Raw genomic sequence first — 25027 nt, 5'->3', positions numbered from 1 at the left:
TTTGGTTAACAAGAACTGAAAGCTGAATAGGAATTATATAATGGATTTCCAGATTAGAATTTCAAACCAAGATTCACTAACAATCTTGAGTAAGACTGTTGGTCCTAAACTCTCCTAAAAGGGAAAAATCTTCTCAGCATTTACCCTGACAAGCTCCTTAAGAATCCTGTATGTTTGGATTAGATCACCTCTCATTCCTGTAAATTCAGAGTAGAGCTCTGAAATTCATGGACTTATTTTAGGATTGGAAGCTTGGTTTCTGGTAAACCCATATCCACATTTAATAGAAGCAGGCTACATTATATTACCAAACAGGAAATGTTCCTCAGCTGCAGCAGAATCAAACAGATCTGGGCTTCTCTCAATTACATGCAAAAATATCTAGGAGACATTTAATAGTAAAATAAGGTGCTCAAGCACTGTTGGATTAGATATCAAAATAATTCATCAACGTGTCAGGCTAAAAGAATCTTCGTTTGGAAGGCATTGATCAACTCGATAAAAACCCTGGAACTCTCTCCCAATCTAACATTGCAGATGTATCCACACATGGACTGCAGGGACAGGCAATAAATTGCCATACCAGCAATGCTCATCTGCCAAAAAAAATGAGATTTGTCAAAAGGTAGATACCAGTAAGGAATGGATTGATTGTTCTTCACCATGTCTCCTGTGTCACATGGCAAGCAAAGGCTGAGGGTTTCCAAGTGTGTGTAAAAATTGGGATGAGATGCCACACCAAGCCCACCACTTGATCACAATATTTTCAATCCTCCAGTTTGACAGTCAACAGAGAAGGGCAGGAGAAAGACAGCAGTTTTTTTTTTAAATCAGAGTCCTACTTGTACAAGTTCAGTGATTAGGAATAAGAGAAGTACAGCAATCAAGAGACTGCATAAAACAGCAATTTAAAATTAAAATAAAACTGTATAAAAATTTATATTCCCCATTGGATTGCTCCCAATGGGGAGGCAAAGGTCAAGTGGTATTATTGCTGGACTGATAATCCATAGACACAGGTAATGTTGTAGGGACATAGGTTGAAATCCCACCAAGGCAGATGGTGGAATATGAATTCAATAAAAATTTTGAATTAAGAGTCTAATGATGACCACAAATCCATTGTAGATTATCAGGAAAGAAACTCATCTGATTCACTAATGCCTCGAGGGAAGGAAAATGCCATCCTTACCTGGTCTGGCCTACATGTGACTCTAGACCCACAGCAACTAGGGATGGGCAATAAATGTTGGCTTACATAGCGATGCCCATATCGTGAGAGTGAATTCTTAAAAATAAGCATTATTCAACTTCCTTTTACGAAGCAGGGTAAAAAATGGAATGCAGAAAATATTCCACGAATCATGGAGAGGTTGGCTTCTTTTTATACATTTATAAATAAAAATTAGGGTGGGATTTTTCTTCTCAAGTGGAAATTCATTGCACCTTTCACAACATATGGAAGGCTGGCAGAAAATTGTTCCAATGCAAATCAAACTCATTACCCACAGCAAAGCAGGCACAAACCTGCGTTACTATTAATAGCAAATTCATCTTGTTTTCCTGGAACACTTTTGTGCTTCTTTTCTCAAAAAACAGAGGGAAAGAATTTAAAACGGTCAAGCTCTTTTCACTCTGCTAGCTTTATAAGGTATGTTAACTACACCCTACACTTTGTGAGAAGGGCTTCCATCGTGCATTCATCTTACAGACTGCTGCTTGGGATCCATTAGGATGAGGGATAACACAACCCTGTGTGTTTAATGTAACAGCAAATCAAATTAAATTCACTGCCTTTCCCTATCCTCTTGACCCTGGATTCTTCTGCCAATCTGTATATTTTCCTGTTTGAAGTATCTCTGGACCCATTCTCTAATAATCCAAGTATGGATAAATAATAAATGATCTAGAAAAGCAAGCATCAATCTGTCTTGCCTTAATTTCATGTTAAAAAAACGGAACCGATCAACAATAACCTTATTTTTCTCTCCACCGTCAATCTTTGCACATTCCAAAGCACTTACTAAAACTAAAGCACTGGAATCTATTATAAAAGGGAAATCATGTTTAACAATTTTTCTGAGGAGTTTATCTAGTCAGATAGATATATGGGAACCAATGACTATACAACGTATGCATTTTCAAAAAGCATTTAATAACGTGCCACATAAAAGGTTATCATAGAAAATAAGAGTTCATGAGACTGAGCTAATTTTTAATTTGCATGGATAGAGAACTGGTTAACAGGCAGAAAGCAGAGAGCAGGGATAAGTGAGTCATTTCCAAGTTGGCAGGCTGTAGCACATGAGGTGCTGCAAGAATCAGTGCTCAGGCCTCAGATATTTACAATTTATGACAATGACTAAGATGGAGATGCCAAGAACAAATATTCAAGCGTGTGGATGCAATGTGGTGGCAATGTACAGAGGCAAAAAAGGATATGAACCAGTTAAGTGGAGAATGAGGAAGAAGTGGAAGATAATGAGAGGAAATTTGTGGCTGGCGGTCAGAAAAAAAAAACTCGTTTTAAAGGCTGAAAGCTTCTGCATTGCTGGAGGTGGTTTTGGTCTGAAGAAACAAAATTAGCGTGCAGATGCTTCAAACTATTCGAAAGGTAAATGGCCTTTATTGCAAGGGGATGAGTTGATGTGCAAGGAAATATTGCAGCCATTGTTCAGGTGATAATGTACCTGGATTATTTTTGAAAGTGCAATTTTGAAAGGTCATGCTTGCACTGCAGGTAGGGCAGTGAGGCAGGTTGATTCCTGAGATCAACTAGGAGAAAGTGAGGACTGCAGATGCTGGAGACCAGAGTTGAAAAATGTGGTGCTGGAAAAACACAGCAGGCCAGGCAGCATCCGAGGAGCAGGAGAATCGACTTTGCGGGCATAAGCCCTTCTTATTCCTGAAAAAGGGCTTATGCCCAAAACGTCAATTCTCCTGCTCCTCGGATGCTGCCTGGCCTGCTGTGTTTTTCCAGCACATTTTTCAACTCTGATTCCTGAGATCAAAGGTTTGACAGACAGTTGATTGAGTTATATTCTCTGGCATTTAGAAGAAGGAGAGGTGATCTCACTGAAACACACAAGTTTCTCAAGTAGCCTATAATGGAAACCCTGGAAGGCTCTGTTCCTGCCTACAGAGTCTAGAAAAAGGGGTAATAGTCTCAAATTGAGAGGACAAGGAACCTCTTCAGTCAAAGCTTCGAGGGCTGCAGGTGTTCAGTTGTTCAAGGCTGGGACAGATTTCTGCAGAAGCTAGGGGCTTTAAGAAGATCAGGCAGAGTGGAATTTGAAAATCAGCCACAAACAGCTCCAAAGAGCAGTCTTTTGACTTGAAAGGTTAACTGTTTCTTTGCTCATCGGTGCTGCCAGTAAGTTTACTCAGCATTTTCTGTTTTTTTTAATAAATGACCAATTAATCTGTTTTGATAAATATTGGTTATAATTGCTCTTTGTTTAGTAACTCCCTAATGTCCAACATTGCAGTGTTCCTTCAGTAGGACACTAGAGAATCAGGCGGATTAAATGCTCAGGTTTCTGACACGTGACTTACTACCCAGTCCCCAGACTGACAGAAGAAGGTCACTGAGCCACAGACAAAAGGGACAAGTCTCAGGTTAAAAACACCAGTGCTTTACTTTCTGACTTAGAATCAAAAATTCTATGAAAATTGATTAAATTATCTGAGATGGACCAAGGGATGAACTAAAATGCTATATGATTGAACAATTGTAAGTGAAATTTGATGCAGAAAAAATGTCAACTACTGTACATACAAAGAGCAAATAAGGCTCTGCAAATACTTCAATGACATTAAAATAGCTCATGATGCAGTTGGTGAGACCTGGAAGCCATTGTAACTCAATACAGCCAATAATGCAAAGCAGCAATGAGGAAGCAGCATTCAAATAACAGGCAGTCTGATCACTGGTCAGATCAAAAATAACCAGTGGTCATTTCAGGTGCTGGATGCAGCACAGAGCAGAATCAGAAGGCAGCTTCATTGTGTCAGAAGTTAGATCAAGAAGTTCAATTACTTCCTGACACAAACCAAATGGGTCAGGGTTTGCCAAGAACTATACGCTGGCTTCCAGGCACTTCGTGCAGTTTTACTGACACAAGATAAAATTGTGGTACATCCACAGCATTTCAGCAAGTGATCTACAAGAGCAGCAGCTGGATTCCTGTTGGACTCCATTTCTTCTTCAAACATACATCACAATTTGTTCAAATTTCTTTAGATGGCTGAGTAGTTCAAGAAGCCTATGAAAATTCGGTGACATTTAAACATTTCCAGGGATTCTTTTACAATGCAACACATGAACTCAAAATTAAATACGTTAATTAATTTTGATAGATTTTTAACCAAAAAGTATAATTTACCATAAGTTCTCAGTGCACTGTGAAGATCAGGGCTGTGGTACACCATGGCTGCAAAGACTGAGTTCACAGCTTGATCAACTTTTGACCCAAGATCAAATCCACTAACTACTTCCGTCTTTGCCGAATGTTTCTTGCATAGGCTTATAAGTCTCTTAATTAGATCGGACTGAGAGTCAGAGGAATCCTCTTGAGAAGGATCCCAGAGAGCAACCTGAATCAGGAACTTATGAACATCGTTCTTGGCCTACAATACACAATACACAAAGTGCAAAAAAATGTTATTTCCTTTGGACACTGATTGCAGAAACACCACTTTCACTAGAAATTGGGGTGTGGAGGACTAAACAAAACTTACATCCTGCTTTAAGAAAAGTAAAACTTTAAGTTAGTAAAAACAATTGTATGATCTTCACCTGAAGAACTCTAAATCTGTTCCTTAAATACCTCCTCCACTTCCGTTCCAATTTCACCACAAACTGGATTCATTCATCACTAAGATAAAGACAATTCATTCAGCTAACTCAACTACAAGCCTCTAATCCATGCATAGGCCAAAAGATCTATCCTCAGTTTCCTGGCCCACAGGCCACATTCAGTGTAGATTGGGGACAATATTTCATCCTCACTAACACTCAACACTGGAGCCCCCCAGGGGTACGTACTCAGCTCCCTACTGTACTCGCTGTATACTCATGACTGAGTCGCCAAATGCCAGACTAATGCCATTTACGAGTTCGCTGATGACACCAAGTTGGTTGAATCACAGATGGTGACGAAACAGACTACAGACGGAAGGTGGAAGACCTGGAAAAATGATGCACTGAGAACAATCTAGCTCAAAGTTTGTGCGAAGATTTGCAGCTCGGGTGCTCGTTGTTGTGGTTCTGTTCGCCGAGCTGGAAGTTTTTGTTGCAAACGTTTCGTCCCCTGGCTAGGCGACATCATCAGTGCTTGGGAGCCTCCTGCGAAGCGCTTCTTTGATGTTTCCTCCGGTGTTTATAGTGGTCTGTCCCTGCCGCTTCCGGTTGTCAGTTTCAGCTGTCCGCTGTAGTGGTTGGTATATTGGGTCCAGGTCGATGTGTTTGTTGATGGAGTTTGTGGGTGAATGCCATGCCTCTAGGAATTCCCTGGCTGTTCTCTGTCTGGCTTGCCCTATGATAGTAGTGTTGTCCCAGTCGAATTCGTGTTGCTTGTTGTCTGTGTGTGGCTACTAAGGATAGCTGGTCGTGTCGTTTCGTGGCTAGTTGATGTTCATGTATGTGGATTGTTAGCTGTCTTCCTGTGTGTCCTATATAGTGTTTAGTGCAGTCCTTGCATGGTAGTGTACAAAATACCATGCAAGGACTGCACTAATCACTATATAGGACACACAGGAAGACAGCTAACAATCCACATACATGAACATCAACTAGCCACGAAACGACACGACCAGCTATCCTTAGTAGCCACACACAGACAACAAGCAACACGAATTCGACTGGGACAACACTACTATCATAGGGCAAGCCAGACAGAGAACAGCCAGGGAATTCCTAGAGGCATGGCATTCATCCACAAACTCCATCAACAAACACATCGACCTGGACCCAATATACCAACCACTACAGCGGACAGCTGAAACTGACAACCGGAAGCGGCAGGGACAGACCACTATAAACACCGGAGGAAACATCAAAGAAGCGCTTCGCAGGAGGTTCCCAAGCACTGATGATGTCGCCTAGCCAGGGGACGAAACGTTTGCAACAAAAACTTCCAGCTCGGCAAACAGAACCACAACAACAATCTAGCTCTCAATGCTGGCAAAACCAAGAAACTCATTCTTGACTTTCAGCAGGATGTTACTCATGTCCCCCTACACATTAACAGCACAGAGGTGGAACGAGTGGAGAGTGTCAAGCTCCTGGGAGTGGTCATCAACAAGCTTTCTTGGACTCTTCATGTGGATGCACTGGTTACCAAGGCCCAAGAAAGTCTCTTCTTCCTCAGGCAGCTGAGAAAGTTTGGCATGAGGGCGAATACCCTTGCCAACTTTTATAGGTACACCATTGAGAGCATTCTGTCTGGATGTATCATCACAACTGGTATGGCAACTGTACCATTCAAGATTGGAGACGGTTACAGAGAGTGGTGAACTCGGCCCGGACAGTCACAAAGGCCAACCTCCCATCTATAGAATCCACCTACCAGGCCACCAGCATTCTCAAAGATCCATCCCATCCTGGCAATGCTTTTCTACAACCTCTACCATTGGGGAGAAGGTACAGAAGCCTGGACACATGCACCTGCCGGTTTTGTAACAGTTTCTACCCTACTGCTGTTGTTAGAATATTGAATGGACTCTCAAAATCTTAACATTCGCCTGTACCTGTGTTTTGGTTTTTGCCTCTGTTTACCTATTATTTACTTATCTATGCTATTTAACTCTGTGATCTGCCTGTATTGCTCGCAAGACAAAGTTTTTCACTGTTCCTTGATACACGTGACAATAAATTCAATTCAAATTCAAATTCAACAACTCCTCCCATGAGTCTAAGTCTGAACCCTCATCTCGGCCTATTTTCACTCTCACATTCCCCACCCTCTCCAGACCCATTCAGCTGTAACTCAGTCCCATCACTGACCCACCCAACTTCCCTTCTTGGTTTTTGTGCTGGCCGCCAAAGCAAATAGTTCCCTCTCTTTGGTCAACTTATTAAAATCTGTTCCCCTGTTCAGAAAACACCTCAATCCTCAGATTCTCACTATCACCCAATTTTCAAGTTTCTTCAATATATGTTGTCTGACATTTATGCACATTTCTCTTGCAAATAAGCTTGATCTCTTCAAGGTAACTCACTCCTTTCAAAAAATTGAAATGCTTCTAACTGAAGTTATAAACGATATTCCCAATGATAATTGGGAATTATTTCTCCATCATTCTTTTCATAGACATTAACATTGTTAAATAAATCCTTAAATAAAGCTGCAAAAGGCGAAAAATAAACATCTCATCACAGGTATCATTAAGATTCTGATTGCATCTTTGTGATATACTATACTCTCTAATTTAGGGTATAGTGTATACTGATTAGCAGTTTAGTGCACGCAGTCTAAACCCCACCATAGCAAGTTAACAAATTGAGCTCAAAGGCTAATTTGCAGAATGCCTACATGTGACTGCTGTCCGACATTCAGAAGTTACTTCTTAACTTCCAAATTATTAGGCACAACCAATCCTGCTTTGCTAATGTTGAGACTGTGTCAGTTACAAAAATGTCAAAGTAAAAGACATAAGTTAACATTTTACTGAACTCTCACCCATTCTGATTTAGTCATGACAACAACTTTAGTTAGGACTTACGGCTTAGATTTCAGGTTAATATTTTCTGCTTCAGAAAGAAAAAACACAGTTTAATTCATCTTTACCATTTCTTGTGGTGATGTGCTGTCCAACGCTCCCTCTGGACACGTTCCGTGTCTCAGGATGGGTTTCCACAGATGAGACTCCACAACAGATGCAACTTTCTCTACAGGTAACTCAACTGCAGGAAGTAATCCTTTACAAAGAAACAGATGCAAGATGAAAATGTTTTTAGCAACACTGAGTAATTGCTGTGAGCAGTAATTCAATTACCAAATGAATGTAAATGAAGACATAAAAAAGATTGACCCTTTTTTTGAACTCTACATATCCCAAAGCTATTTCAAGTCACTGAAGTAAAGTAGTCACTGCTTTATTATTGGGAGAAAGGTTGGCTGCGATGAGCCTCTCGGAACAATAAATTGGAATCTTGGCATAGGACCTCAGACAGAACCTCAGCCTCATGCAAAAGATGGCACTACTGACAATACAATAGTCTCAGTATTGCACATAACGGCAGTGCATAGCTGCAAGTTTATGCCTCCAGAGTTGGACCTGCACTCATGACCATCTGAGTCGGAAGCAAGGAAGGGGGCTGCCTGCTACTCAAAGCCACGACCTGCAAGATTTCTGCAAGAAGATCAGAACTCTATCAAAATGATTTCTACAGGATTTGAATATATAAACCAGGCTGTTGCATAAAAGAGGTAAAGCATCTTCTTGACACAATTACCGCTTTAAAAACCAACTTCTAATGCTTTCATCCTACAAGGAGGTGCTCATTGCTACTTCTACTCCTTGCTGTATTTTCAGCTTGAAGATACTGAGGCCCAAAGATTTGCTAGCTCACTCCATCAGGGAGTCCCCCAACAACTGGAGGCCTGTTGACCTTCGCTCCTTAACCTGCCTAGGTCAGGATCAGAGGAGGCAACTCAGGTAACATGCATCAGCATAAATTTGAGACACATAAACCGGAATGTTGACATCCCCAGAGGAGAGTGAATAATTGAAGGCAATGGCAGTGCTCAAATGTCCTTTCTTCCTGTTGTGACCATCAGTTATCTGCTGGATACCACAGGTTTCCATCAGGGGTTTACCCACTCTACCCATTGCCAAGCCTGGGAGACACAGCATTAAAAAAGGCCAACTGTGCCCAATTCTTGATGCCATCCAGTGCCAGGTAATTTCTTATTGTCTGCCAGGTGTCTGGCAGGGGGAAGAGCTTAGCAGTGATAATGATCACCAACTCCCTGACCTTTACTATCGTCCTGGAGAGGCTTACAAAATTACTTAATTGGAAAAGGGGGAATTACAATGCTATTTATACAAGGCAGGAACTGGGGCAGCTAAATTGGGAACAGATGTTCCAGGGAAATGCACGACAAATGTGGAGGTTGTTTAGGAAGCACTTGCTGATAGTACTGGATATGTTTGTCCCACTGAGGCAATGAAGGGATGGTAGGGTGAAGGAACCTTGGGAGACAAGGCATGTGGAACATCTAGACAAAAGGAAGGAGGAAGCTTACTTAAGGTTGAGGAGACAAAGATTGGACAGGGCTTAAATGTTACAAGGTAGCCAGGGAGAACTGAAGAATGGACTTAGGATAGCAAGGAGGGGGGGCATGAAAACACTTTAGCGGGTAGGATTAAGGAAAACCCAAAGGCGTTCTACACTTCGGTGAGGAACAAGAGGATGGCTTATGTGACGGTAGGGCCAATCAGGGATAGTGGAGAGAACTTGCACCTGGAGTCGGAGGCGGTAGGAGAGGTCCTTATTAAATACTTTGCTTCAGTATTCACTGCTGAAAGGGACCTTGACATTTAGGAAGACACCGTGAAACAGGATGATATGCTCAAACAAGTTGATGTATAGGAGGAGGAGGATGCGCTAGATATTTTGAAAAACAAAAGGACAGATAGGTCCCCTGGGCCAGATGGGATATATCCAAGGTTACTACAGGAAGTGAAGGAAGAGATTACAGCAGCATTGGTAATGATCTTTGCATCCTCACTGTCCACTGGAATAGCACCAGATGTCTGGAGGCTGGCAAATGTTATTCCCTTGTTCAAGAAAGGGAATAGGGATAATTCTGGGAATTACAGACCAATCAGTCTTACATCTGTGGTGGGCAAAGTATTGGAGAGGATTCTGACTGACAGTTTATGATTACTTGTTAAACCATAGCTTGATTAGAGATAGTCAGCATGGCTTTGTGAGGAGGGCAGGTCATGTCTCACAAACTTTACTGAATTCTTTGAGAATGTGACAAAGCACACTGATGAAGGTAGAGCAGTGGATTTGGGGTATATAGATTTTAGCAAGGTATTTGATAAGGTTCCCCATGGTAGGCTCATTCAGAAAGTGAGGAGGCATGGGAGACAGGAAAATCTCGCTGTATGGATACAGAATAGGCTGGCCCATAGATGACAGAGGGTGGTAGTAGATGGAAAATATTCAGCCTGGAGCTGAGTGACCAGTGATGTTTCACAGGGATGGGCTCTGGGACCTCTGCTCTTTGTGATTTTTATAAATGACTTGGATGAGGAAGTGGAAGAGTGGGTTAGTAAGTTTGCCGATGACACGAAGGTTGGTGGAGTTGTGGATAGTGTGGAGGGCTGTTGTAGGTTGCAACGGGACATTGACAGGATGCAGAACTGGACTGATAAGTGGCAGATGGAGTTCGACCTGGAAAAGTGTGAAATCATTCACTTTGAAATGTTGAATTTGAATGCAGAATACAGGGTTAAAGGCAGGATTCTTGGTAGTGTGAAAGAACAGAGGGATCTTGGGGTCCATGTCCACAGATCCCTCAAAGTTGCAGGTCAGGTTGTTAGGGTTAAGGTGGCATATGGTGTGTTGTCTTTCATTAGCAGGAGGATTGAGTTTAAGAGCTACGAGGTTATACTGCCACTCTATAAAGAACTGATTAGACCACAATTGGAATATTGTGTTCAGTTCCAGTCGCCTCATTGTAGGGAGCATGTGAAAGCTTTAGAGGAGATTTACCAGGATGCTGCCTGGACTGGAGGGCATGTCTTATGAAGAAAGGTTGAGTGAGCTAGGGCTTTTCTCATTGGAGTGAAGAAGGATGAGAGGTGACTTGTTAGAGGTGTACAAGATGATGAGAGGCACAGCTAGAGTGGATGGCCAGGGCAGAAATGTCTATCATGAGGGGGCATAATTTTAAGGCGATTGGAGGAAGGTTTAGGGGAGATGTCAGAGGTAGGTTCTTTACACAGAGTGGTGGGTGGGTGGAATGCACTGCCAGCAGTGGTAGTAGAGTCAGATACATTAGGGACATTTAAGCAACTCTTGGATAGGCTCATGGAAGATAATACAATGAAGGCTATGTAGGTTCATTTGATCTTTGATTCCCCCATGGTAAACTAATAGAGAAAGTGAAGTCACATGGTGTGCAGGGTGTTCTAGCTAGGTGGATAAAGAACTGGTTGAGCAACAGGAGACAGTAGTAGTTGAAGGTGACCAGTGGTGTTCCACAGGGATCAGTGCTGGGGCCACTGTTGTTTGTGATATACATCAATTATCTGGAAGGGGACACTATTGGTCTGATCAGTAAGTTTGCAGACAACACAAAGATTGGTGGAGTAGCAGAAAGCATTGGGGACTGTCAAAGAATACAGGAGAATATATATAGACTGGAGAGTTGGAAGATGGAGTTCAATCTAGGCAAATGTGAGGTGATGCATTTTGGGAAGTCTAATTCTTGAGCCAACTATACTGTAAACGGAAGAGCCTTGGGAAAACTTGATGAGCAGAGAGATCTGGGAGTTTGGGTCCGTTGTACCCTGAAGGTGGCTGCTCAGGTGGATAGAGTGGTCAAGGCGGCATATGATATGCTTGCCTTCATCAGACAAGATATGGAGTATAAGAGCTGGCAGGTCATGTTAAAATTGCACAAGACATTGGTTCGGCCACATTTAGATACGGTGTACAGTTCTGGTCGCCACATTACCAAAAGGATGTGGACGCTTTGGAGAGGGTGCAGAGAAGGTTTACGAGGATGTTGCCTGGTACGGAAGATGCTAGCTATGAAGAGAGGTTGAGTAGATTAGGATTGCTTTCATTAGAAAAAAGGAGATGGAGGAGGGACCTGATTGAGGTGTACAAAATCATGAAGGGTATAGACAGGGTGGATGGAGATAAGCTTTTCCCAGGATGAGGGATTCAATAACAAAAGCTCACGCGTTCAATATACATGGCATGTACTTTACACAGAGGGTATTGGTGCCTGGAACGTTCCTAAACGCCAAGGAGGCTATAGCAGGATTTGACAGAGTGACACTAAAATTAGTAAGGATTTCAACAGAATGAAAGTGGCTTCCAATGGCTGAAGGATGGCTCAGATTTAATTTCTTAAGTTGATTGGGAAAAGAATCAGAAGGAACACAAGGAAACATTTTACAGAACGATGGTTAAGATTTGGAATCCTCCCTGTATTGTGGTGGCTAAGAAAATGGTATAAATACTTGTGAGAAGAAATCCAAAAAAAGGAAGAAAAAAGTGGGACAGCTGTGGTAGGACTGACTGGACAACTGTGGAAAAAAAACTACTGCAGACTAGACCTGAATGCCCTTCCTCTGCGCTGCACTACCCCATCTACAGGGTCCAAAGTGCATTGTAAATGGACTCAGCTAAAGCTGCTGAGGGTTAAGGACAGCAGAGGGGGAGAAACAGGGAAAACATCAAGGCCTATTTTTCACTCCCTGGTTCTGCCATGCTTGACTTGGTCATTCTCAGTGTAACTGTCACAACAATCATGAAACACATCAAGAGAACCACTCAACCAGTATACTCATTAGAAAATAAGTTTAATTAGTTATGAATGTATTGGAAAATGGCTGAACACCAGCTGTGTAGATCTACATTACTACGCAGAATGCCCAAATCCACTGGAAATCTGTAAAGATATTTTAAGTAGGCTTGTATTTTATGTTTACAAACATTAGGGTTTATCATTGTTGTGTCGCCATAACATTACCGCCATAATATTCTCTCATTAGAGAGAAGCAATTGGTGGTGATTTAACCTGAGGGTCAGCAGACCTCAGGTAACAGAAGAGGTTGTGATGGTCAGCCCTTCATGGTAACCTCCAACCGGTGATGGGAATTGAACCTACGCTGTTGGCGTCACACTGCTCTGGAAGCCAACAATCCAACCAGTAAAATTTATCATGAACCAGCAAAAACAACAACAAATGCTGGAGATCACAGTGGGCCAGACTGCATCCATGGAGAGAGAGCAAGCTAACATTTGAGTCTAGATGATGGATGCTGTCTGACCCGCTGTGATCTCCAGCATTTGTTCTTTTTAGTACAGATTCCACCATTTGCAGTAACTTGCTCCTACATTGAGATGAACAAGCAAAGCCTGGGTGGAAGTGCAGAGGGAGAGAAGTACCATATTATCCAGCCAAAACAGCAGAAATATGAAGTAAAAATAGCAGGCAGGGAAGGCATTCACCTGTGCAAAAGTTGACACTGTAAAACAATGTAGACAAAAAATAATAGAAATTTTCTCAAGTCAGACAAGGAATTAGAAGGCCGACAGTCGAGCTTTGAGCCACAGTGGACTAAACATTAGTCTTTCACTTCTTAGCAATTTGAACTAAGATGAACACCCCACTCTGTCTATACAGGTCATGTGGAATAAAAGTTGTCCAAGTTTAAAAATGTGATACAACACCCAAGCAACCAGTTAACTACCTAACATCGAACTACTCTTAAAATTAGGGAGAACAACAAATCTTACCGCAGGCTGAATTTAAAGACAGTGCTCGGGAGGCAAGGCAGCCCATCAGCCGTGACACCAGAAGCTGTAGATCTGCAACCCAAGGTACCCGCACATCTGGCAGGCCGTATGCTTTGGCAATGAACTTGTATCCCCATTCGTTGTTGCAGTTGTCAGAGTGGAACAGAAACTGCAGCCGTGGGCCAGATTTAAACGTCACTGACTACAAACAAAGATATATAGTAGAAAGTTATTCATAACCAGAATGAAATACTGCTCCTGTGATGTTCTCACTGAGATCTTGACTGAACTCCAGAGGACAGCTGGATCCTTGGGAAAAGGTAGAACTTTCAAATCAAATATTGAAATCTTATAAAAATTTCCAAGAAATGTACAGACTTCAATTACAGACATAAATAAAAAACTTGCTGAACTGAAAGACCACTTTTTTTTAAAAAACAAAACAGATTCGTAAACAAACAAGGACACCTAACAATTTAAAATAAAATTCCAGCTTTGATCTGGAGCCCGTACAAAGGAATGAGGATGGTCATCACTCCTGATTAGCTAGAGCACTGTTGAATTTAGCTACTTTCCCCAGGCTTCAGTGACACATTTGCTTATGAGCAGTTCAATTCTATACCAACACGGATGCCCAAAACAAAACTTTGCACTAATCTTCATGATTCCAGGACACCTATCAATATGCCAGAATCTCAGTGATGGAAGTTAAATCATTTGGGAGTAATTATGTACCCAATGCAAAGTATGCAATAACACAAAGTGACAGTGCACCAGGTTACAAAACACACCATTTTCAAATATTAGTGGACAAAAGGAATCTCAGAAAAAATTATCATCTTTATTACATGAGCTAAGGGTCTGGGTGGAATGCTCTTTGGAGGGTTGGTATGGACTCGATGGTCCGAACGGCCTGCTTCCACGATGTTGGGAATTTATGATTGTATGAAGTACTTGGATTTTGTTGAATGATCATATTTGCCTGAATCACAAGCTTGTCAGATACTGCTTTCCCTCAGCAATGGGCAGGAAAAGAATTTAACCTAGTTTCCACAAAGAGAATAAATGATGAGTGTGGATTATCAAGATTTCACATCAACATGAGCAGCATGGATTAATGGTCTTGCCTTTGCGTAACTCTTTAATATACGAGGAATGTGAACAAGAATGCAAAGCTCTCAAGAATTTTAATTTCTACACCTACCAAAGTAACAGACACAGAATTAACATCTCATCTAACTGCTGGTCCCTCCAAGAATCATCTCAACCCAACACAACATCTTGTCCTAAATTAGATATTTAAGTCCCAGTGCGATACTGGAAGACCATGTTTTCCCAGACCTAGGAACAAGTGTGAAGTATAAATAAGATCTTTGCGAAGTTAAACCCGTTGGCAAAAGTCTTACCTTTGGCCATTTCTCTGTTCCAACCTTTCCATCATAACGCACTTTCACTCCTCTAGAGTCCGTAAATTCCAAATAATCATACCTTTGAGAAAAGTTTCACAAGTGAGCTATTTAAGTACTGACAAGTTTCACGTCATGTTGTACATAGGGTGCTGATTGGTACAATTATTCCATATTTAAATATTCCACCTCTAAATCATACCACTCAGCTAAACAAACAGCTACAAATCTGGATTAGAACCATTACACATGGAGGATAAAAGCAGCATGTCCCGTCCTTCAGAGGGCAGAGGAAAAGGGCCATAATAATTCTGGAATTAAGATCCAACGGAATGTTTGGCTCTTTGGCAGCTGAGGTGGCCAAACGGAGACTTTCAAGATTACTAAAAGGGTGACTGACAAGTTAATCAATAGGCATTGCTTCATGATTGTGAACAATTAAAATTGAAGGAGACGTAGCTAAAACGTAAGACAAGACTCAACCGAGCAGAGTTAGCTTTTCAAAGTGAACAAACAAGTTGGTTGGTACAAAGAAAAACAATAGAAAATAAAGGGTACAGCTTTAAGAGATGATGGAGAAGCAGCTGGATCTGGGGTACACATGGTCAAATCACTGGAGCTGACAGGGTAGGTTGAAAAAGTGATTAATAATAGCACACTGTACAAAACAAGGAAGGTGCACTAAGTCTGGTGTAGAATTTGATTATACAAATATACAAAACAGCAGTAGGCCATTCAGCCTCTCAACCCTGCTCTCCCATTCAGAAAGATCAGAGCTGATTTGCTTGGATCTTGAAATCCACAATCCTGTCTACTGAATAACCGTTTATCCTTTGCTTGACAACAGCCAAAGCAGTTCTGCCTTAAAAACAAGGATTTTGCAACCGCCACCTATTCAAAAAGGGGCCCAAAGACTCCACCTTCACATTCCAGTTTTGAAGCAGTGACCACAGAGTTGCAAAATGTGATCCCTCGTTCTAAATTTTCCCACAAGAGGAAACAACCTCTCCATACTGGACCAGATATGGCTCCTCGGCATCTTGCGTATTTCAATTCAGTCATGTCTTACTGTTCTAAACTCTAGCGACACAAGCTTGTCTAGCCTTCCCTCGTAAATCAGTCCTCATTCCAGATAGTAGTTTGGTAAACCATCTCTGTAGTGTCACCAAAATATTTACACCCTTGATGACAATACTGTGCACAATACTCCAGATGTGGTCTCAGCAGTAGACTGCATCTGAAGCAAAACCTCCCTACTCTTGTAATTAATTCGCCTTGTGATACACAATAACATTCTATTAGCTTTCCTAATTACTTGCTGCACCTGCATGCTAACCTTCTGCGATTCATGCACGAGGACACCCACATCCCTGTGTCTCAGAGCTCTGCAACTTTGCACCATTTAACGGATCATACTTTATTTTTATTCTTCCGACCAAAATAGACAATTAGACGTTTTTCTACAATATACGTTTGCCAAAGCTTGGCCCACAGATCCAAAGGAATGGCTTCAGGGGTAAGGAACTTCAGTTCAGTGGATAATTAGAGAAAATTAAGAGCAAGTTGATAGAGTTCCTCAAATTTATGAGGATTATGAACATAGTAGATAGGGAGAAACTGTTCTGATTGGCAACTCAACAATTGCAACAGGAGGAAGAACAGTTTCATAAACTGAGTAGTCGGAATCTGGAATGAGAGCACGGTGTAGGCAGATTTAATTGAGATGTCTGGAATAGAACTGGATAATCATCTGAAGGGGAAGAAAAATCAAAGATTACAGAGTAAAACCATGGGAGTGACATTAGATGAGGTGGTCTTTCACAGAGATCCAGCATGACATGATAGGCTGAAGGGACCCCTTCACTGCTGCAATGCCCATTCTATAAGAGAGATTGAAGGACATAAAGAAGCAGACACAGCAGATTAGAGACCAAATATGATCAGATTTTTTCCCTTAGGCTTTTCCTATCCCCTTCTTTAAAGCTCTTGATTTTATTGGAAAGAATGAGTGTAAGGAACACCAACTCTTGTTCTCTCTCTCTCTCTGTCTCTTTTCCCCTGCCAACTAAAAATAAACCATTCCTCACAATATCACTGGTAGCATCTCATTGTTTGAAACTGGACAATACCTTTTCTCTGTTTCACACTTTTCATCAAACTCCACTTCAAAAGATGTTGCACCTGGACAAACAAAGACCGTTGTCTCGTGACTGTTGTTTTCGTAGTTGTGAGTAGACTCCATGCTCCACATCCTGAGAAACACAGGCTCCTCTGATTTCTCCAAGTTCTCACCACCAAGCTTTTAAATCAGAATTGAAACAAAGCTTTTTCATTATTTCAAGAAGCACCCTTATGTAACAAAGTGAAAGGTTAAAATGTATATACATACTGAAAAGCCGCAGAACTTTGTTTTATTCATTTGTGGGACTTGGGCATCACTGGCTGGCCAGCACTGATAGCCCATCCCTATTTGCCCTTGAGAAGGCGACGGTGAGCTGCCTTGCAGTTCACTTGCTTGACCCGTAATGCCGGTAGAGAGGGAATTCCAGGATTTTGACCCAATGACTCTGAAGGAACGGCCGTATATTTCCAAGTCAGAGTGGTGAATGGCTTGGAGGGGATCTTGCAGGTGGTGGTGTTCCCAAGTACCTGCTGCCCTTGTCCTTCTAGATGGAAGTGGTTGTGGGTTTGGAAGGTGCTGTCTGAGGATCTTTGGTGAATTGTTGCACAGCATCTTGTAGATAGTATACACTGCTGCTACTGAGTGCCAGTGGGGGAGGGATTGAATGTTTGTGGATGTGGTGCCAATCAAGCAGGTTGCTTTGCCCTGGGTGGTGTCAAGCTTCTTGAATAATGTTGGAGCTCCCCCCCATCCAGGCAAATAGGGAGTATTCCATTACACTCCTGACTTGTGCCTTGTAGATGGTGGATAGACTTTCAGGTGTCTGGAGGTGAGTTACTCGCCGCAGTATCCTTAGTCTCAGACCTGCTCTTGTAGCCACTGTTTATATGGTGAGTCCAGTTGAGTTTCTGGTCAATGGTGAGTCAAGGATGTTAATAGTTGGGGATTCAGTGACAGTAATACCGTTAAATGTCAAGGGGCAGTAGTTAGAGTGTCTCTTATTGGTGATGGTCATTGTCTGGCATTTGTGTGGCGTGAATGTTATTTGCCACTTGTCGGCCCAAGTCTGGATATTGTCCAGATCTTGTTGCATTTGAGCACGGATTGCTTCAGAATCTGAGTCGTCGTGAATGGTGCTGAACACTGCGCAATCATCGGTGAACATTCGCACTTCTGACGTCATGACAGAGGAAAAGTCATTGATGAAGCAGCCAAGATTGTTGGGCCTGGGACACTACCCTGAGGGAAGACAGTGAGGTCTGCAGATGCTGGAGACAAGAGTTGAGAATGTATTGCTGGAAAAGCACAGCAGGTCAGGCAGCATCCGAGAAGGAGGACTGATGTTCCGGGCGAAGCCCTTCATCAGGAATTCCAGGATTTTGACCCAATGACTCTGAAGGAACTGCCTTATATTTCCAAGTCAGGCTGTGCTTTTCCAGCAACACACTCTCAACGCTACCCTGAGGGACTCCTGGACCTGAGATGACGGACTTCCACAACCACAATGATGTTCAAGGGATCAACTGCATTGTAGCCAAATTTACTGACAGCACAAAGGTAGATAGGGAAGCAAGTTGTGAAGAGGATCACAAAGAGTATAAAGGGTTATAGACAGGTTAAATAACTGCATAAATTTGTAGAAGTACACAGGAAACTGAAAGGTTGCTCATTTCGGCAAAGCTAATAGAAAAGGAAAATATTATTTAAATAAGAGGGGTTACAGAATGCTGTGGTACAGAAGGCTCTGGGTTATGAATCATAATTGAGAAAATAGTTGGAAAGGTTGGTCAGCATCGAATAGGGAATGGAGTTTAAAATTGGGGAAGACTGAGACAACTGTACAAGACATTTAGAGACTTTCCTGTAGCACAATGTACAATCATGACATATAGGAGAGATATACAGAATTAATTCATTATATTGTGATTCAATATTCCCCGGCTCACACAATGAAGGGCCCTCCTGGCTCCAAACAAAAACGTAAATAGTCAAATCTTCAAATCGCCAAATAAAAGGAGGAAAATAGGAGTTACAGAAGTTTATCATTAATATAGTTTTAATATTTGGACATATCAACATCTGTATGATAATGGACTTCCACTGTACTTGTACTGGAAGCAGTTCAAAAGGTTCACCCGGCTAATTTCTGGGAAATCTGTAAGGAAAGGGTGAGAGATTGGGCCTTTTACTTCTGAGGTTTAGGAAAATGAGATTTGATCTTATTCAAACATCCTACATCCTATGCAGGAACCTTGTGGTGCCATGACCGCAGAGGCCAGGACAGTCCTGAGCAAGAAGCCTGGGTTCAAATCCTATCTGACCACAGATGTGTAAGAATACCTCTGAACAGGTTGGTTCGAAAATGTCTACAACATTCTTGTGGGATTGACAGGAAAGATGCTGAGGAGGTTTTTCCTCATGATGGAATCTAGAACTGTGGGTACAGTCTAAAACTAAAGAGTCTCCCATTGAAAACGGAGAAGGAAATAAATATCTCTCAGACTGTTAGTCGTTGGAATTCTTTTCCCTGAAAAGCATTGGAGTCTGGGTCATTAAACTTATTCAAGACGGAGTTGGGCAGTTTTTTGACCAACAAGGGGCTTAAGGGGGCAGAGAAAAAAAAACATGTCAGCTATGATCTCATTGAATGATGAAGCAAAAGTAATGGACCAAATAGCTCAAGACCGAGGACTAGAAGAAAGCCATTCAGTCCATCGAGTCTGCTCTGCGATGAGATCATGGAGGATCAGATAATCCTTAAATTCACTTGCCTGCTTTTTCCTTACAACTCTTGATTACCTTTCTGATTAAAAATCTGACTATTTCAGCCTTGAATACACTTAACACAGCCTCGACAGGCCTCGGAGATAAATAATTTGACAGACTTACCACCCTCTGACAGGGGAAATTCTTAGCCACTGCCTTCAGTGGGCAGCGCTTTATTCTGAGATTATGACCTCTGGCCTGAGACTCGCCCATAAGGGGGAAAACAGATTTTCTGCATCTACCCTGTCAAATTCCCCAAATACCTTGTATACTTCAATAAGATCATCTATCATTCCTCTAAATTCCAATGGACACAGGCCCAATCTATGCAACCTATTCTCATAAAAAATTCCCACCATACCTGGGATGAACCTGCCTAAAATGCTGGTATGACTTTCTAGCTCAGGGGCCCAAAACCTGTTCACATATTCCAGCTGCAGTCTGACTAGGCTCTTGTATAGATATAGCACAATCGCCCTACTTCTGCTCCTCTGTTCTTCCTGTCCAAGTGCTTAACCTCACATTTGTCCACATTAAATTCCTTTTGCCAAATTTTTTGCCCACTTGCTTAATCTATCTATATCCCTCTGCAGACTGTGTCATCCTCACCCTTTGCCTTCCCATCTATTTTTGCGTCACCAGCAAATCTGGCAACTGTATATTCATTACTGTCATCAATATACATCGTAAATAATTGTCGCCCAGCCGATTTCTGTAGCTTTCCACGAGTAACTCTCCTAGGCTACCTCCAGCACCTATTTCTTCTCATCTTACTAATATATTTTCTAGATGAGTACCAAAAAGTCTGCATCAACAAGGCAGACGTTAGATACAGACTGCTTACTTTGAGAAAGTCGTCACCAGTTTCGCAACAGAGGGTCTTCAATATTTTAGCCAGTGGAGTAAAGGCCTGTAGAAGTGCACAGTGAGGAATGTCCAAACTAGAAAGCTCCAAAAGGTAGATTATCTGCAACAAAAATTGATAAAAACATTATTTAATGGCAATGCAAAACTAATCTAAATTAATCAGTTGGTATAGAACAGATGCAAAGACACAGACGCATATTTGCTGGAATAGCATAAGGGAAATATTACAAGCAGTATGGCTTGAATTGTATATGAAGCATTAATGCAGGTATCTGCGTGTGTCATGTTATAGCTTTAAACACAACAGACCATTATGCTGGCAAGGACTGGTCTGCCAACTTCTGAGGTCGTAATATTGTTCTTACTACCCTAGAATCTATTATAAAGATATCTGTGCAAAACAACATGCTTTGTCGTATCCAATAACATTTAGTGGAATTGTACAACCAGAAAATACATATTGTGAAGGCTACTCAGATACATGGCTCTCAGGATTAGATTAGAGATACTTGCCTTTATTAGCTAAGACAAAGTTTAAGAACAGTAGCTACGCTGGAACTGGTACAAAATATTGGTTAGGTCACAGCTAGAGTATTTGATTTTTAAAATTCCTTACAGAGTGGAAACCGGTCCAACCAGTCCACACCAACCCTCTGAAGAGTAACCCACCCAGACCCATTTCCCTCTGACTAATGCACCTAACACTATGGGCAGTTTAGCATGACCAATTCACCTAACCTGCACATCTTTGGACTGTAGGAGGAAACCAGAGCATCTGAAGGAAACCCATGCAGACACGGGGAGAATGTGCAAACTCCACACAGACAGTCACCTGAGGCTGGAATCGAACCTGGGAGCCTGGTGCTGTGAGGCAGCAGTGCTAAACCACTGAGCCACCGTGCTGCCGTACTGTGTACAGTTTCAGAATCCACATTAATAGGAGGGATGTGACTGCACTGGAGAAGATGCAGAGGAGATTTACCAGGATGTTGCCTGCGCTGGAGAGTTTTAGTTAGGAAGAAAGACTGTATAGACTGTTTTCCTTGGAGCAGAGGAGACTGAAGGTCGTGATTGAGGTGTATAAAATTATGAGCGGCATAGACAGGGCAGACGATTGAAGACTTTTTCCCCCATTGTGGAGAGATTGATGACGACCAGGAGGGCAGCGGGTAGGCGTTTTTGAAGGGATGTGAGGAAAACAAGCTTTCACCCAGAGTGTGATAATAATCTGAAACTCTGCCTGTAACAATGAATAAGAATATAAAGGGGGCACAAGAGCTGAGTATATGTGCAAAAATGGCTGAAGATGCAACAATGCAGCTAATAAAGCAGATTGGATCCTGGGCTTTGTGAACAGGGATACGGAGGAGAAAAATCAAGGGAGTTATGAAGAACCTGTATAAAACACTGGTGTTGAAATCTAGATCCCACACTTAAGGAAGGATTTAAAGAGGAATGAGGAATTTCAGTTACTTTTATAGATTTGAGAAGGTGGGGCTGCTTTCCTCAAAAAAGTGGAGATTAAGAGGACATTTGATGGAAATGTTCAAAAGCAAGGGGAGTCTGGACAGAGTAGATTGGGACAAAACTGTTTGTGGATGCTGTGCCAATCAAGCGGGCTGTAGGAATGAGGTTTTTATTTCCATCATTGTGCTGATGCAAAAATGATCTGGACAGGAAAGATAAGTGGTCATAAACTCAGAATCTTAAAGCAGAAGGCATGGTCTGTTGGCCAAGTCATTGCCAACTCTTAGAAAGAGCTATCCAATTTGTAACTCTACTGATCTTGCCCCACTTGCACTGGCATCAAGGATTCATTCCTTTTTTGTCTTTCAGCTTTACCTGCGTCACATGGAATTGCCACAATGCTGGTTAATCACATTAGTATAAGCCATTATTTTGGATTTGGCAGTTAGTTTTACACTACATGCCCAACCAGTCCTGTTGCGTTCTCATATCAAACCAAATTTTAATTTCATTTTGAAGTTAGAGCTTTACTGCACCTTCCTTAACAACTGTACGAAACAAGTATTGTGCATCAGTGTTTATTGTGGAGAAGGATATGGAAGATACAGAATGTGGAAAAATGAATCGCAACATCTTGAAAAATGTCCATATTACAGAGGAGGTGCTGCTGAATGTCTTAAAACACAAAGGATGGGTAAGATTAGATTAGATTACCTACAGTGTGGAAACAGTCCTTTCGGCCCAAGTCCACACCGACCCTCCGAAGAGCAACCTACCTGACCCATTCCTCTACATTTACCTCTGACTAACCCACCGAACACTGCGGGCGATTTAGCATGACCAATTCACCTAACCTGCACATCTTTGGACTGTGGGAGGAAACCAGAGCACCTGGAGAAAACCCATACAGACACAGGGAGAATGTGCAAACCCCACACAGACAGTTGCCCGAGGCAACAGTGCTAACCATTGAGCTACCGGGCCGTCCGGGACGGAATCTGGTCAGGTGTACCCTAGAACTCTGTGGGAAGCTAGGGAAGTGATTGCTGGGCCCCTTGCTGAGATATGTGAATCATCAACAGCCACAGGTGAGGTGCCAGAAGACTAGAGGCTGGCTAACGTGGTGTCACAATTTTAAAGGTGGCAAGGAAAAGCCAGGGAACTATAGATTGGTGAGTCCAACATTGTCGGTGGGCACGCTACTGGAGGGAATTCCTGAGGGATAGTATTTGGAAAGGCATGGACTGATTAGGGATAGTCAACATGGCTGTGTGCGTGGGAAATTGTGTATCACTAACTTGGTCAAGTTTTTTTAAAACAGTACCGAAGAGGATTGACGAGGGCAGGAGGTGGATGTGATCGATATGGACTTTAGTAAGGCGTTCAACAAAGAGCCTCATGGTAGACTGGTTAGCAAGGCTAGAGAACTAGCCATTTGGATACAGAACTGGCTCGAAGGGAGATGGTGATGGTGGTGGAGGTTTGCTTGTCATACTGGAGGCTTGTGACCAGTGGAGTGCCGTAAGGATCGGTGCTGGGTCCACTACATTTTGTCATTTATATAAATGATTTGAATGTGAACATGTGGGCGGCACGGTGGTTAGCACTGCTGCCTCACAGCGCCAGAGACCCGGGTTCAATTGCCGCCTCAGGCGACTGACTGTGTGGAGTTTGCACGTTCTCCCCGTGTCTGCGTGGGTTTCCTCTGGGTGCTCCGGTTTCCTCCCACAGTCCAAAGATGTGCAGGTCAGGTGAATTGGCCATGCTAAATTGTCCATAGTGTTAGGTAAGGGGTAAATGTAGGGGTATGGGAGGGTTGTGCTTTGGCAGGTCGGTGTGGACTTGTTGGGCTGAAACGGCCTGTTTCCACACTGTAATGTAAAATAATGTAATATATGAGGTATGGTCAGTAAGTTTGCAGATGACACCAAAATTGGAGGTATCGTGGACAGAGAAGAATTACAACAGATTACAACAGGTTCTTGATCAGATGGGCCAATGGGCTAAGGAGTGGCAGATGGAGTTTAATTTAGATAAATGTAAGGAGCTGCATTTTGGAAAAGCAAATCAGGGCAGGACTTATACACTTAGTGGTAACGCCCTGGGGAATGTTGCTGAACAAAACAACCTTGGAGTGCAGATACATAGTTCCTTGAAAGTGGAATCACAAGTAGGAAGGATAGTGAAAAGGGTGTTTGGTATGCTTGCCTTTATTGGTCAGAGCATTGAGCATAGGAATTGGGAGGTCATGTTGCAGCTGTACAGGACATTGGTTAGGCCACTTTTGGAATTCTGTGTGCAATTCTGGTCCCTGCTATAGGAAGGATATTGTGAAACTTGAAAGGATTCAAAAAACATTTACAAGAATGTTGCCAGGGTTGAAGGGTTTGAGCAATTAGGAGAGGATGAACAGAAAGAATTATTTTCCCTGGAGCATCGGAAGCTGAGGGGTGACCTTGTAGAGATTTATGAAACCATGAGGGGCATGGATAGGTTTAATAGACCCAAGTTTGTTACCCAGGGGTAGAGGAGTCCAGAACTAGAAGGCACAGGTTTACGGTGAGAGGGGAAAGATTTAAAAGGGATTTAAGGGGCAATGTTTTGACACAGAGGGTGGTGCGTGTGTGGAATGAAGTAGTGGAGACTTGTATAATTGCAACATATAAAAGGCATCTGGATGGGTACATGAAAAGGAAGGGTTTAGAGGGGTATGGGCCAATGGGGCTATATTTGTTGAGGATATCTGGTCAGCATGGACGAGTTAGACCAAAAGGGTCTGTTTCTGTGCTTTATATGACTCTTAACTGCAGGGAGCAAATAATTGCGTAATAATTTTTCATTCAGCTCCAACTTTAAAACTGGCAATAGTGCACTGTGCTATAAATTAACAAATCCAATCCAGGA

At 42.2% G+C, this 25027-nt stretch overlaps 1 protein-coding gene across 3 annotated transcripts in view; it reads right to left on the bottom strand.

The window, feature by feature from the left end:
* zzef1 (zinc finger, ZZ-type with EF hand domain 1) overlaps window positions 1-25027 on the bottom strand; it is a 260425-nt gene that overhangs the window by 132987 nt on the left and 102411 nt on the right. For all 3 annotated transcript variants that reach the window (XM_043718816.2, XM_043718818.2, XM_043718817.2), the window contains exons 21-26: window positions 20634-20756; window positions 17031-17200; window positions 14902-14983; window positions 13496-13697; window positions 7791-7921; window positions 4386-4629 (exon numbers count right to left, since the gene is read on the bottom strand). In XM_043718816.2, the coding sequence (XP_043574751.2) occupies window positions 4386-4629; window positions 7791-7921; window positions 13496-13697; window positions 14902-14983; window positions 17031-17200; window positions 20634-20756 (952 nt within the window). The remainder of the gene's footprint in view (window positions 1-4385; window positions 4630-7790; window positions 7922-13495; window positions 13698-14901; window positions 14984-17030; window positions 17201-20633; window positions 20757-25027) is intronic.

This window comes from Chiloscyllium plagiosum, unplaced genomic scaffold (genome assembly GCF_037043375.1).
Source record: "Chiloscyllium plagiosum isolate Xiang-an unplaced genomic scaffold, Cpla_swu_hap1 HiC_scaffold_31, whole genome shotgun sequence".
Classification (NCBI taxonomy): domain Eukaryota; kingdom Metazoa; phylum Chordata; class Chondrichthyes; order Orectolobiformes; family Hemiscylliidae; genus Chiloscyllium; species Chiloscyllium plagiosum.
The sequence above is the reverse complement of the archived record's forward strand: the minus strand, read 5'-3'. Positions and strand labels throughout refer to the sequence as shown.